The sequence below is a fragment of the Ambystoma mexicanum genome, chromosome 1p (genome assembly GCF_040938575.1).
Source record: "Ambystoma mexicanum isolate Mex_15411 chromosome 1p, UKY_AmexF1_1, whole genome shotgun sequence".
Classification (NCBI taxonomy): Eukaryota; Metazoa; Chordata; class Amphibia; order Caudata; family Ambystomatidae; genus Ambystoma; species Ambystoma mexicanum.
The window spans coordinates 363,168,703-363,184,078 of record NC_090921.1 but is presented as its reverse complement, the minus strand read 5'-3'; the positions used below and the strand labels follow the sequence as shown (position 1 = coordinate 363,184,078).

General features: G+C 42.2%; 1 protein-coding gene across 2 annotated transcripts in view; it reads right to left on the bottom strand.

The window, feature by feature from the left end:
- Positions 1 to 15,376, bottom strand: part of DDA1 (DET1 and DDB1 associated 1) — a 60,292-nt gene that overhangs the window by 28,029 nt on the left and 16,887 nt on the right. For both annotated transcript variants that reach the window (XR_011303426.1, XM_069648968.1), the window contains exons 2-3: positions 8,670 to 8,750; positions 3,881 to 3,932 (exon numbers count right to left, since the gene is read on the bottom strand). Coding sequence is in view for 1 of the 2 variants with exons in the window: in XM_069648968.1 (XP_069505069.1) it covers positions 3,881 to 3,932; positions 8,670 to 8,750 (133 nt within the window). In the remaining variant the exon portion in view is untranslated. The remainder of the gene's footprint in view (positions 1 to 3,880; positions 3,933 to 8,669; positions 8,751 to 15,376) is intronic.

The following is a 15,376-nucleotide window of genomic DNA, read 5'->3' as shown; positions in this document are numbered from 1 at the left end:
TCCACTGGCTCCCAGTTGCTGCGAGGATCAGGTTCTAGGGCCTGGGAACCTGCTACAACAAACTCAAGCTCCCTAAATTTCCCTGCTAGAGCCCTTCGATCTTCTAGCTCCAATTCTCTGCAGATCAGACGCTTTCCCAAGCAAGAGATTGGGAGGGCGAGGGGAGGGGGCGGCTCTTCTGCAGGAGCATCCCTGCACCTCTCAGAGTTCAGCCGGATCTCCTTAAGTTCTGGAAGCTTCTCTTTGCTTCTCCCCATCACTGCTAATATCCCCCTATGCCGCATTTTGTCTGGCTGCCTGGTTCCTTCCGATTCTTACAGGGCACCATGCCCTCCGCGCCCAGTCTACCCCAGCACTTTGGTCTACCCACACCACCACCACCCCCCCCCCCATCCTGCACTTGCTCTACCGGGCTCCCTCCATCCGCACCAGTCTGGCTGGTCCTGCTCCCCTTTTGAGCCCTTACAGCCCAGTCGATTTTGGATCTCTTTATCTTGCAGTGCCGAGCTAGCTCCAGAGCCAACAGCAATACATTATTTTCAGATGTAGGCAAGTAGGTGCATGGAGTAGTATCAAGCGTGAAATAATGTAACCGATGGACAGTTTCAGAAGTCGTATAGGTCAGAGGTGGAAAAGCCTTTTTACAATCACCAACTAGCCCGTTCTGAACCATATGGGCAGACAGATCTGCACTGCAACCCCACTGCTGCAGCATTGTTCGGAATCTATCCCACCTACTACCCAGTGCATGCACCCATTCATCGACTTTTTTCATAGCATAACTCCCATGTTAAAAACCACAGCATTAATTTTCCTGTTTTACTGCAGCACTTTACACAAGCTACTTTAAGGTTCCATTCCTGGTTTTGGGTGAAACCAGCTGATGCATGCTGGTTGATGTATGTTGTCCAAAAGGACAGTCACAACGTGAGGAACACTAATTACATTTGAAATAAGTTACTACAATTTGGATAGAATGTGCTAGATTTGGTTTCTAGTTTCAGGACCTGCCTTTAATTGTACGCGTTTGCAACAACATCTTGTCTGTCTTTTTGTTTAGAAGTTTTTCACAAAAGCGAAACCAACCCCCGTCTGCCTTAGAGCACTGAATGAAGGGTCGCATTGTTATTTGTCCTTGAATTAACCGCATTAACAGTTTGAAGGACACAACGATTCAAATATCCCAAAATAATTCATAAGATTCAATTAAAAGTGGACATAAGAAACTTTAGTTTCTATTTGTGAGACTGGTCGTCTAAAGCGGTTGATCGCCATCACATATAGAGAATGGAAAATCGCGATATAATGCAAGCCTCATTTTACATAATATTTAGGCACTTGAAGATGGCATTTGTGCTTGATGACTAGCCATGTGCTGGACGAATGTTCGATTATACGAAAATAATGCACATCGTAGGTGTAAATTATGATGCAAATTGTAACATTTACTGTGTATATTCGATTACAAACTGGATACTGAAATATATTTTTTTTATTCTCTCATTTACATAGCTATGTTCTACCATTCTGCACATGCCATGCTTCCCAGCTTCTGCATGATGGCTTCTTCAATCAGAATTGGATGATATCAATGACGCTTCTTATATTCCTTTATGTGGGACGATCGGCAGGGGTCAATCTGTCCTTTAGCAGTCGCAGTAATAAAGATAACCCATCTGCGTTTATTATGTGAAATGATTGGATGTAAAAGCGTGGCGTTTGAAAAGTGAAACGACTTTGATCTTATGACTAATGGAACGCCATATGCGTCGAAGCAACATCGGTGATGTAACATAAGGGCGTTACATACATAAAAGAACTGAAAAATTGGGATTAATCTAGCGCTGAATGCAATCAGCATTACATTTTGAAAATTGGAAGCATGCAAGGTTTGCTAGCTATAACTTCTATTGGCAAAAGTTATCAATGTTTTGGTGTGCATAATCTTCTCTTGAGCGTTATGTCTAAAATAAAAGTACTTGTTACATTCCCGCCTACTGCTGTTTTCTTCAAAATATATCTTGCTCTGTGTGGATGTGTGGGTTTATCTTCCTGGTTCTATGTTAGGTAAAGTTATGGTGTGTTGATGACTGGGTAGCTTTGGCTACGCTGGCCCTGAACGTCATGAAAATAGGTGGAGCATATCGAAGCGTCTAGGGATGCCCGCTTGAGAAGGTGATCTGCATTACTGCCAAAAGGGTACTTGAATTTACAGTGATGGATGAACGATGAGATGAGCACAAGATGGCGGTACCCTATGTGTTGTTTTCCTGTGTAAATGTGAGTAAAACCAAGGTAAGGTGCATAGGACGTTTTTGAAGATCAATCGCATTATGCTCAAATATACATGCCCAATCGATTGGGACAATAACATTTCTGAGCTAACTTCCCCTTTAACTCTCAGTTGACTACTTTAACACTTGCAAGCACTTACAGAACTATGTTTTATGGCACTGCTTGATAAAACTATCTCAAAGGGATCTCCAAAAGGTAGTGTTTTGGAGAAGAAGGGCAAGGAATAGGTGGAAATAGCTATACAGATTAGCTGGGTCATGGGCGTGTAAATAATCAAACAGCCATAAACTTTATGTCCTGCCTCACATCCCATCTCCACTTCTAGCCATTCTCCAAAGCAATTTTTGGTTTTGTCAATTAGGTGGTGCTTTTTACCACAGAATGACTTATCATCCCACTTTCATGATGATCTCTCCATTTGATCCCCTCTTTAATTAAACACACGCTGCTACTTAAACAATAAAATGCCATTTAGCTCTACCCCATTATATCTTCCCAATGCATTAGGTCTGTGCATACCTTTCCTAGTCCCTCTCCTTACCACATCTCGCTTTTGCCCTTTCACTTTTCATCCTCCATAACCTAGAGTCTGGCTATGCTGGGACAGGGGCATAATACACCAATCACTCAGACAAGTGCAACAGGTGCTTTAGACTACTATTGTGTATGGCACAGAAAAAACAAATATTTTTACAACAGAACAGGTTTACATCTTGTCCAATCTGTTCCGGTGCAACAGAATTGTAGACAGAACACAACCGATCACTATCTGGCTAGTCCTAAGATTGTAAACAGCACAGTCATCAAAAGTATTGATGGGCACAAGACGGGTCTAATTCAAGTAGCCCTTTGGTTGCTTAAAGGATCATTCCCCTGAGCTCAGGTGTTACAATTAAATGGACCCCCTTTTTGCTGAAACGTAAGGGCCAGAGTGCATCAGGCAATGAAGACATGCCTGATGAACTGGGTTTATTGAACATTTGACATAAAAATACGTTAGAGCCAAAAGACCACACATTGTCCACATTATGCGATATAGCACATGAACACAAAGACATTACCACCACCCCACTGGCACCAACTAACAACCAAACATTTATGTTGAAACAAGGAATGGCATCCATCGGCAGAGATTACGACTTGCCCACACATTTAAAACCACCCATCTTTCTGAACTGGGCCATGGCTGAACAAAAATGTCCTGGGTGACTGGAATTCAGTCAGTGAAGTCTGAAAACATATTGCATACAGAGGCCATGGTGCTGTGACCAATGTATTGCTGCCACAAGAGCAAGACATTCAAAGAACAAAAAAGGGTATAAACAAGGTGAGCGTCTAATGGGTGAAGTTGATGCCAGATGCCCACACCACTCTTTTGCATCCCTGCAAATGAATCAGTTTGCTGCATCAAGTTATTAAGACAGGACCAAGACAATGAAGGATATCTTTAAAAATCAAAAAGGCTGTTTTTGGTCAAGCACTACCTGCCCTCTACCCCTAGCTCAAAACCAACTAATAATTTTCATAACACGAGCATTGCAGTTCGAGCTTGCTACATTCAAGACCAAACTTCAAGGTAACTTACTTTGTTCAGACGGGTAGTCTCTTGTGGGTAGGTATACTGAAGGCCTTCTGTTCTGTAAAACAAGGTCAGTAATTAAAGGGAGGGACTAAACAAAATAAAACACATTTTAAAATCAACAAGACAGAAGCTGGAGGACTGGAAATGGGCAACATGATAATCTTTCACACACAGATTCCATAACGCCGGGCAGAGGTTGCATGTTCAAAGGGTAGTTTTAATTCTGGACATCTGCATTAGGTGGTTTTCCCGAACATAGTCAGGTGCCTGTAGTTAAGGAGGTGTACATACGGACATTTCCTTGCACGCCAGAAAGTATGCTTATCCTGTGTCCCTGCCCCTCTCTGCTCTCCGTCCCCCTAGCTCCAATCTGCTTGTCTCTCTTCCTTCATTCCTATCCACTGCATCCTGGTTTGCTGCCTCCAATTTCCTTTCTGCTGTTGGAAAAATTAGATAAGCGCAAAGGAGGGGAGAATGCTGCAGCATCACCGGCTGTTTCTTCGCTTTACACAACCCTCAAAATCCTCTGGTTTGCTTCAGTACATACTCTCCAAACATAGCTGCTGACCCGTATTGCACTCACCCATTCTTCCAGACACAAGCATAACCAGTTTCCGTATCAACAACACCTCTAAAACTGATAAGGGACTCAGATGCGCCTTGTTCAAATAGAAGAACTACCGCCTTGTGAGCAGCCTATCTTGGGGAAACATTTATGGACTGGAAACTGGACTGCGACCTTCAGGAGATGTGGTGGTCCTATTAACCCCACCAAATGTTCGACCAGATACCCCTGCCAGAGAGACACCTAAGCCTGTTTTATAAAAATGACATGTACAAACCCCGCAGGAGCATCAAAGCCACAAACACTGGACCGACACCAAAATAATACACACCACTTTGGACCTCCACCCATCTATAGACTTGAAAGAGGCATGCAGGATTTTATTTACCAGATTCGATGTGTGCATCTTAAGCAAAGGGTCCGAGCTGCTGCTTCAGCTTCCAGGTACATTCTATCCCTCAAATTCCAAAATCTCCATATTAATGCAGATGTGTTCTCAAATACAATATGGGAGCGGAAGTACATGCTCTACCCAAGGACCAATAGGCACCTTATTTTCAAGGAGCGCTAGCCCTCCGATCCCCCCAGAAGGTTATAAAATGAAAGCATGATGAATGCTAAAAGACCAACTTCTAAAAGAAAACTTGTTGGCACAGATAGATTAGGACCAAGACAAGAACACCTGCTCCTCTAACATCAGGTATGCTCCCAAGAATATGCGGATCACCCCTCTCTCCCAAAAGCCTATTCCTACCATCAGCACTCATTAACAATCACCAGCAGCATTATAGACATTGCATCGCAGCAACCTCACCCACATCGTCATAGACCCCATCAGCACTGCATCCCCCAAAACTACATGAAAAAGGATGCTCGCCAATGTCCGCTCAGCAATCAACCATGCAGCAGACATCACTGACCCAATTACAACACAGGACCTGGATGCCATCTTTATTACTAGGATCTGGATGAGAGCCACTTCCACCCACATCCCAGATGTCCTCATTCCCAACAGCTTCAGAATCCAAAAACAAGAAGGCCCAAAAAAGATCAGCAGAGGCCTCGCCATCAATCACAAGGCATCATGGTCCTGCACCTAACTGGACGTCGTCTCCATTGGCTCTTTTGGAAACCTTTGCTGCCACTTACAGCTCAGAAGGCACAGTCACTTTTCACCTCATCTATAGACCTCCCAAGCATAACACCTCCTACATCGAAGAATTCATGGACTTGCTCAGCAACGTGTGTCTCACACACGCGTCAACATCTTCCTCTGTGACTTCGACCTCCCTGGCAACCCAAGAACCAATTCAATAAAGGATGATATCCAATGCCTACTCGACACTGAAGCTCAAACAGCACACAAAAGACCCAACTCACAGGAAAGGGAATATCCTTAACCTCAGCATCACTGCCCTGCCACCCTCTATCACAGCTCTTCAATTCACTTGACAGATCAGACATTTGGCAATCTCCCTTGACATTAGTCACACCAGGCAAGCACACTCATCAAGAACAAGTCTCCAGATCATGCAGGAACTTCCCAGTGTAGGCTCTCACCGAGGATCTTGCCAAACTCCACCACGCATAGGCTGATCTACCTCTGATGAACCAGAACTGCAACTTGCTTCTCCAAGAACACAACACCACCCTCGCAACCAACATCAACCAACATACCCTATTGAAACACAAACTGAAGACTAAACCTTCGGGCATCCTGGTACACTCAAGAACACAACTTCAACAATCAAATCGGAAAACTAGGAAAGCCTTGGCCAAAATCCTGCAGCACATTCGACCTTGCCCTACTAAGGAATTCCATGCTACCTTGATCACCACTGCCAAGGACAACTAATACCAAAACACCATAGCCAATGCCAACAATTAAAGCAGAGGCCTCTTCAAAGCCATCAAGCACTGCATCAACCCTCTGCCTGATCCACTCGTACCACACTCCTTCGAAACAATCTAGTCATCAACAAAATCAGCATGACTCACCAACACAGACACCAACTGCACAACTGACAGCACACTACACATAAACCACTACTACATGGAAAACGTTCAGGAACCTTGCTATGGAAGACATTCCCATCACCCTAGCATTCCTCAAGGCCCCATCCTAAATAGACGATGTTCTCCCTACCTGCGTACTTAAGACACTTCAGACTGAACTTTTCCAGTAACTAACAATCACCAGCTCCCCAGCTCTAGGCACATTTCCCTCAACACCAGTGAAATCCTCGTGCTTCTCAAGAAACCAACACTGGATCCTGACAAACTCAGCAACTAGCCACCCATCTTCCCTTCCTAGTTAAGATCCTTGAGGAGGTAGTAGCCAGGCAAGGTGATGGACCATGTCCTTAAAATCCTTGATGGCCAACCTCGACATCTCAGTACCAGTTGGCATACTAGACCACCACACACTCACCAACAATTTAGATTGCTGCATGGGGATCAGCAAGATCATCCTCAGCTGATTCAAATCCTACCTTACTAACAGTTTGTGCAAATGGATTCCTCCAGATCCCCAACTCTACCCCTCACATGTGGAGTCCAGCAAGGATCCATCCTCTCCCCAGTGAGCTTCAATCTTCCATGGAACCGCTCTGAACCCTCGCCCTGTTCCAAACATCCACAATACAGATGACATACAGCTCTACCTCAAGATATCCTCCACTGAAAACATCCACAGGCTCATGGTCTGCCTCAAACTGGACCAGTCTTAGGTTTCCAGTGCTCACCTCAAGCTCAACTCCTCCAAGACTGAATTCCTACTGCTTACCAACTACACCGAACACCACGACATCCAGACCTGGCTTTCTACCATAAAACTCGAGGGCTTCACACCCCAGTTGACCACCTTTGTCAAATCCCTTGTGTACAAATCCCTTGTGTACATAATAGACACCTCTCCTTCAAAAAGCACATAGCAAGGAATACACAAACAGCTTGGTACTAGCTTTCTCTCCTGCAGAAAATCAAGCCCTTCCTCTCAGAAAATAACTTCAGATCGGCTGTCCAAGCCTTGGTCCTCTTCGGCCAGGATGGTGGCCATGCCATTTTTGAATGTCTTCCGGTGACTACCCTGGAACCCATGAGAAGTGTCCTGCATGCTGCAGCACGATTCAAGACTCCACAAATCGACCACATCACCCAGACCCTCATCAAACTACACTGCCTCCCCCCACTGCAGCCCCGGCCCCATCTTCAAATCCTACTACATCATCTACGAAGCTGTCACCTTGAAGTCCCCAAGCAACCTCACTGAGAAACTCGGCATCTCCACAGGCTGACGATCCACCAGAAGTAAGGACATCTGCAGACTTGAACTCTGCCGGTGCAGGGTGGAAAGTATCAGAAGACAGTCCTTCTCCCTCTATGCCCCAAGACTCTAGAACCTCCTCCCAGTCAACATCAGACTCATCCTGGTGCTTCTACAGTTCAAGAAGGAGCTAAAGTCCTCCTCTTCAAGGACCGTCTCTTCACCTAGGTCCACACACCCACCCCTAGCAAACATACCCTACCCGAGAATGGGTAATCTGCCCCCACCGTTTCCTCACCTGGATGCTTGTAAATCCCTTGCTGCCAAATTGCCAGCCCTCCCAGATCTCCAATCTCTTGCTTCCCTGCCTTCCCTACCGGGTACTTAAACCTATGAATTGTAAAAAGCTCTGTTGTTTCACAAAGCTAGGCCTGCGCTCAATAAATAGCCCAATAGTAATTAAAGGACAGGGTGAACACTTTTAAAAATAGACACGTAAAAGTCAAGCACAGTGAGCTAAGCAAAACATTTGTCTAGTAAAATGTTCTTCACATTGCAACTGTGAAATGTGCCCGACAACAATACTGGGCATTTCAAGTTGGTGAATACCTATACTAAGCCATCCATTTACATTTGCCTTCAGCTATGAAATACCATAAACAGAAACATCTGTATTAGTAAAGTCAAAATGACTGGCACACCTGTATGAGGGTGGGGGTGGGGGGGGGGGGAAGAAAATTAATGTTGCAAGCCACTAGTCAGCCATAAAAAGTAACTTGCCACCTTAATGCTATACATGCACACAGCACGCCATTTCTTACTCGCCAAGAATCAAATATCACTAGCCAATGGCTTGGCTAGTGCACATTTTGCACCCTGCAGGTCCCTTCAATTAACTGGCCAGAGGTAACAGTGCCATTGCAATTTCCTCTTGCCCCAAATAGTCAGAAAACCATACTCACCGAAGCTTTGCATACCGAGTCTGCGTGAAATCTGCTGAAGTTGCTCTTGTCGTATACAGGTAATCCTTTCAAAAAATCTGCCTGATAGAAATAGAACCAAAAATAAAGAACTGTGAAATAAAGAGAATTATGGAACAATCTTTAAGAATGTCCATCATCTATGTGCTGCGGTAAAACAAACCTGTCCTTTTATGGGAGAAGGTACCACTGTGAAGTTCAATCTCAGACGGATTGAACAACTCTGACAACGTTTTGCGGTCGCTATAATGTCAGGGCATTAAGTAACCGCACCTGACCATAAACCAGCAACAAACAGAATAAAAAGAAAAAGAAAACAAAAAAAGAAATTCTATCCAAACAAACAAACATGTCCATCTGATTGAGGGGAGACTGGCACCGTTGCTACCGCACCGCCAGACTCAAGAGTTTGCTCGCGGGTGCTCAGCAGAGCGCAAGATCTGATCTGGCGGGCTGTCAGGCACCGGCGAGCACAACTTGCAGATGCACCGGCACCGTTATAAACGGTGCCGGTGCATCCGTACTCCCCATTCAGCCATGTGGGGACGAATGGGGATGGGGAGTGCGTCACACCGGCACCCGCAAATGGCCAATTACCGGTCTGCCGAAATCGGAATGGACCGGTAATTGCCCATTCGCGGGTGCCGGTGTCAGATGCGAGTTTGGCAATAGCCGTGCCTTTCTTACAGGCACGGCTACTGCCAAACTCCTAATGAGGCCCAATGATTCCCATGTGCCCTCACAATTGGCTATACTGGCTAGTGAGGATGATAAATGTAGTGTAAAACAGAGCCAAAGATTGCGAGCCCCCTTACTTGGTTTAGAAATTGGCTTCTACGAACAATAAAGGCCAACCCCGAAATGTAGATAAGAGATTTTCCAAATCATGGAATTTGCCATTTAAGATGACCAAGACGCTTTTAAACAAGTAGTCTGCTACCAATTCAGAGGAACCGTTCATATTAGGATAGAACTGTCTTTCACCCAGCCCGGGAGACATCAGAGGAAACCAGTGGCAGACAGGAGAAATAAAGCAGCCGTTTTTCATGCAGACGATCGCTTATTCAAAGTAACTCCTCCCACAAAGACAACTCTTTCCAACGTGGTCTGTGGGAAATAGAGCTTCTGCCATAAATCATATTTATTTGACTCCCTATTTAATTTTCCAGACTCATTTTCTACAACACCGTCCACACTCAGTGACCATAGATTCCTGGAGGCCGAGATCCGTATACTAAGATCCACGGAGGAGAAAAAAAAAAAGAGAAAAAATAAAAATGCATCCTAGAAATGTAATTATGTATTTATGTCTGACCATGCTTCAACATTAGAAGAGAAATTCGTAAGTTTTCTATACATCGAATCACTCATCGCAAATTCAATTAAACCAAATACAAAAACATTCTTGATATAAACTCACGCTCATAGATATGATAATTCACGCTCATAGATATGATAATTCAGTACGAATGGCCAAAAATCAACTATCAAGACATTTTAGGATACTCCGATATATCCGGGGGACTAAAAAGAGCGGGAGCAAAGAAATTAAAGCAGGCATTCAAAAATTGGTTAAAATGCCATAAACCACTGATGCATCAATCAGACAATGAAAAGATGCTAAAGGCTTTGAAAGATAGATCTTCACGCCAATTCTGGAGACTCCTAAATACAAAGGATGCCCCTATAGCGCAGCAGCAATTCAATCCCATCGCAGAACAAACATGGGCTGGACATTTTGGCTCCCTACATGCTCCGAGAGCACTGCCCTTCTTAAAATCGCAGTCAATTCTCCAAGCCCCATGGAAATGCCATTTTTCTATTGCTGAGATCCACATCCAAATAATGCAAACTCATCTAGGGCATGTGGCCCTAGTGGTCTCGCTAATATAATCCTGAAAGGAAATCCGGACGTATGGTCAAGAGTACTGCGTATCCTTTATGATAATATAGCTAGGCCAAAGTGCATTCTCAACTCTTGGAATTTATCATATAAAAATTCCTATACATAAAAAAGGGAGACAGAACTTTTGGACGCGGAATTAAAAATCTTTTCCAGTTTAATATTACAATAATTAAAAGAGTGGGCAACATCTCAAGAAGTTATTCCAAATTTGCAGTTTGGCTTTCGAGAAAGGGGTGGGGACAGATGTAGGAGGTCTTATGATTGCTCTATTACAAGAACTAGGGTGGAAAAAGAACGCCACACCGGTTTATCTGTCAACAACGGAGATTGCGTTTGATCTTGTTGATAGAGCCTTGTTGTGGAAAAAATTAAATTCGCTAGGCATCCCTCCAGAGAACTTGGCTATTCTAATACACCTTCACGAAGGATCTAAAATTCAAATTGACTAAACAACAAAGGCCTCTTCTCGTTTCCTAGAACGACCTCAAACGGTTGAAGACAGGATGCATTTTCGGTCCGACTCTTTACTATATATATATATATATATATATATATATATATATATATATATATATATATATATATATATATATATATATATATATATGTCGGACATGGTTACAGAATGCCTCGCTCATTTTTCCCAGACTGGAAGGCATGAGAGTTAGTTGGTGCGCTTACGCCGATGATTTCTTACTGATGGACAGAACACCGCTGGGTCTTCAAAAGTTACTATCGGCCTTTGCAACATACATTTCGCTAAACGGGCTGATCGTAAACGCAAAGAAATCTCACGTAATGCGCTTCAGTTTAAAGAAAAAAAAACAAGCTCATATAGCTGGTTTTTAGATAACCGTAAATTGGAAGTTAAACACTCGATGCTATATTTGGGTTTCCCAGTCTTTGATAGTTCGAATATTGGGCAGTTACAAAAACATTTCTTAATGAGAGTGAAAGTGAGTAACTCAAATGAGGATGGTGGAACGTAAATATTGTGCCTTTTTAATCGATGTCTCTGTTGCTCTTTTATAGATAAGTGTTAGCTAAAATTTGCTATGGACTAGAGCTATGTTGCATCAGTAGCAATTTAGATTTGGGAAAATTGGAAGCTAGAATCTGGGCAGAAATTGTGTTTTGTCTTCCTAAATGTATCCCCATAGCCGCAATGAGATATGAATTTGGTCTACAATCATTACAAAGCTTGATTGAATGGAAATGTCTCAGCCTGTATAGAAAATTAAGGATGGACGACTGCAAAAATGTTCATTTCGATTTGGGCCAACAACTTTGACTTGACACTTCTAAATCATCTTTTCTAATCAAGGTGGCAAACCTATTACTTCTTTAGAAAAAGTGGCGTCTAATGTAGTAACGTTAATGCAAAATCCTCAATGAGTTAAGAAACTGTTGCAATATGCGGATTGGGCAAATACGATGCACGAAGTGTTAAAGTCGACCCTATATTCTCAACTAGTGTCGCATTTTAAAAGCTTGGGATGCCCAGAATCATATTTGTGTTGCTTTCCAAATAGAAATTGAAGAAAATCATTTATGCGATTCTGCTTCAAAGTAATGCAAACCGGTCAGATCATGGAAATTAGAGGCAAACTTCCAGCAGCCTCCATTCCCTGCAGGCATTGCAAGAAGCCGGGTATCCTGGAAAGCCTGAGACACTTATTGATAGATTGCCCACCATTAATTTTATGCAGATCCTTATACTTTGGTAAATTTGTGGAGAACCTGGAGAGAGTCAACCTTGACATATTGTGGCTGCGTATGCTCTACGATAACAAGATAGGTTTGCAATTAACGATCATGAGCTTTCTCGCTGAAAGATGCGGCCTATTTATATAAGTGTCTCTTATCTTTAAGATTTATTTAGAGAAAGTAAATATTGTTTCTGAGGGGAAATATTGAATCTTAGTCTGGATCACCAACAAACATTGCCTTGTTAATTTAGCGAACTTTTCTATCCATGTTTTAGTTGATTTTAATTATGTGTTTTTATTGTGGTTTAGTGAAAGAAAAATCTTGTTTGGAGTTTGAGAAATGAATTTATTTTTTAACCATATGTATTTTCAGATAGTTGTTTTAGAACATTTTCCAGTTTTACATGTGCATTTGTTCTTACTTTGAGTTGTAAAATTTTTGTAAAGGTTTTCTTTGTAAAACCGTAAGATGTAGGTGATTTGGTATTCTGGACAAATTTAGGTTGGGCAGACATTTGTAGCATGCAGAGGCCATCAACCGTATCAGTCTAATCACCAAATTAGACATCTCTTTGCTCTACGTAGAGCTGATACTTTATCCATAGCCTTCACTATGAAGAAATGTAATAGTTCATTGCATACAGAATGCAAGATGTGCAAGCCAGAGGAGGTAAATCTGTCCCATTTCATTCTTGCATTTCCAGCCTATGAGCCTCTAAGTAGCACTCTCTTTAGAAGGAGAGAAGGCTTTCCGCACAGTCTTTCCTTTCGGCCAATGCGATGTCGATAGATCACCAAAGCAACAAGACTTTATATCTAAGGCTTGGCGACAGATCAATTAAGATAAGCAGTCTTTGAACTCTGGTTGTTCCGGCACAATGGCAAACTGGAGCTGCAAGCATGGAAGTCACTTATCCATATTCATTTTGTCCCACCGTTTCTTGATGTACTTCACATTTTAACTAGCACCTTTTTAGGAGAATTCTAATTTTCTTGGTGTTTTATCTGTGTATATTTTATTTTTGTACTTTACTGTCACAAAAGGTTAATCAGCCGAAAGTGCAAATAAAAAATCACTCTTCTAGGTATGGTCTCACATTACAGTTGTGGATACACCCAAATCACACAACTAATACACACCATCCATGTCACAAAAGAGTTACCTCACCAAGCTGACACTAATGATATTGAAAGGCTTGCAGCCTTTTGAATTGTGTGATCCCAGTAGCCCCCGTGGCATGATCAAGCATGGCTCATATTTAACTATTCATTAAGACAGTTCTTATGGGAAGCCCTGCACAAAATACGCCCCGAATATAAAGACATATCCGTGCCCAGCACGCATCACACATGCTATAATGTATAGAGAAACTAAGACCACTTGTTCCGATATACAATTTTGAAAACAATGTGTTAATTACTCGAATAGTCAAAAATATGTTTTAAGATGTGCTCATACAATTCATTTGGGATTTGCATTGTCTTAATGAAAGTGCAAAAATGAACATTATTTTCTCATTATTTGTCACAATATACAATGCTGATCCTGCCAAATTATTCAAAGTATAAAGTATGTATTTTGAAAATTCACAATGTACACTTCCTACCAATACAAAATTCTCGATATGTAACACCCTGTACAATTGCTCTAAAGGAAAAACACAAGGCCAGCATACTATTCACACTCCAGTGGAACTCATCAATGTACAATGTTTGCTTCTTCAGGGCATACAATAGAAAAAAATCATAATATAATAATTGGCATTTATTGTACTTTCATATGTAGGATAAATTAACCCAATTAGTTTTGAAAATTATAGCACCTTCGTACAGATGTAGACTGGTCTATATACCCTTGTAGTAGTGCCTCTGATGGCCCAGTCTCACTTACTGGAAAAGAATTGAAACCACCAGGCTCAATTTTGGTCACTGAATAATGAATGTACCCATGAATATCTTCTTGCTTGGAATCCGGGGTGTTGCTAGGTCTGGAAAATATCTGGGGCTGCACTAATGACTGGACTGTCGGGACTCCAGGCTAGCTAGCCTTTTGGCTGTAGCCCCTGAGCTTCTATCCAAGGCTACAACCAAAAGACCTGGGGCTATAGTCCCCTCACCCTCCCCCAGCAACGCCTCTGCTTGTAATACTGATTCTTATGTTTTCTGGTTAAAGTGTGTGTTGTTGCAATCCTTGCTTTTGTCATGTAATGGTTAGCCATACGGAAACAGTAAGGACCAACTGATAACCTCATTTTATATCTATGTAGCAAGATCATGGTTAGATTTAATAGATTTAATAGTGTAACGGATAATTGGAAATACATGTATCCGCTTGTTAAATTGGCAGTTCACCGATGTGTGTGATCATTACGAGCACCCAATGTAATTTAATATTTTCACCAGTATCAAAAATGGCCCTGAAGCATAAAGACGAGTCTTGTTACAGGAGGTGAGCAGCTTGGCACAAATACTGCATACTTTCCGGGTTTGTGCAAAAACAGGGCGCCATGTCAGTTTCCCTTTCAAAATCTGTCTAATGAATGAAGAAAAAATAGACATGTCCCGAGAAATATACCATTTCTATCTTAGGATGCAACATGGTCCGAATGTTCCTGTGTGATTGTAATAGAGTGTGGGGCAATTAATACAGTTTCACAATTATCAATTTCACTATTAAAGCCAACAATCCCTCTACACAGATAGAACATTTAAAAAACAGTTGTTTTTAATCTACATTTCTCGGTCAGGCTAACAAGTACAAAACATGAGCAAGGGTTATTGCATCATAGCAGAAATTTATCAGAAAACGTAAGAATCAGTAATCCATGCATCAAGGCACTTTGAAAATAAATCCCAATTCAGAGTTGATTATTATATAAATAATTCATGTTATTTTTCAGAGATTACATTTCTTACTCTGGGACCCAAACCCGTTCAGTGGGTGGTACTTCTTGTACTTCACATGCATACTCAAAGCGCAATCGCCCAGTCCATGATGTCATTTTTCTCATTAGACACACTGAGCAGATCTTTAGGAAATCTAGGATGTGAGGAGGAACCAAAATCATTCCCGG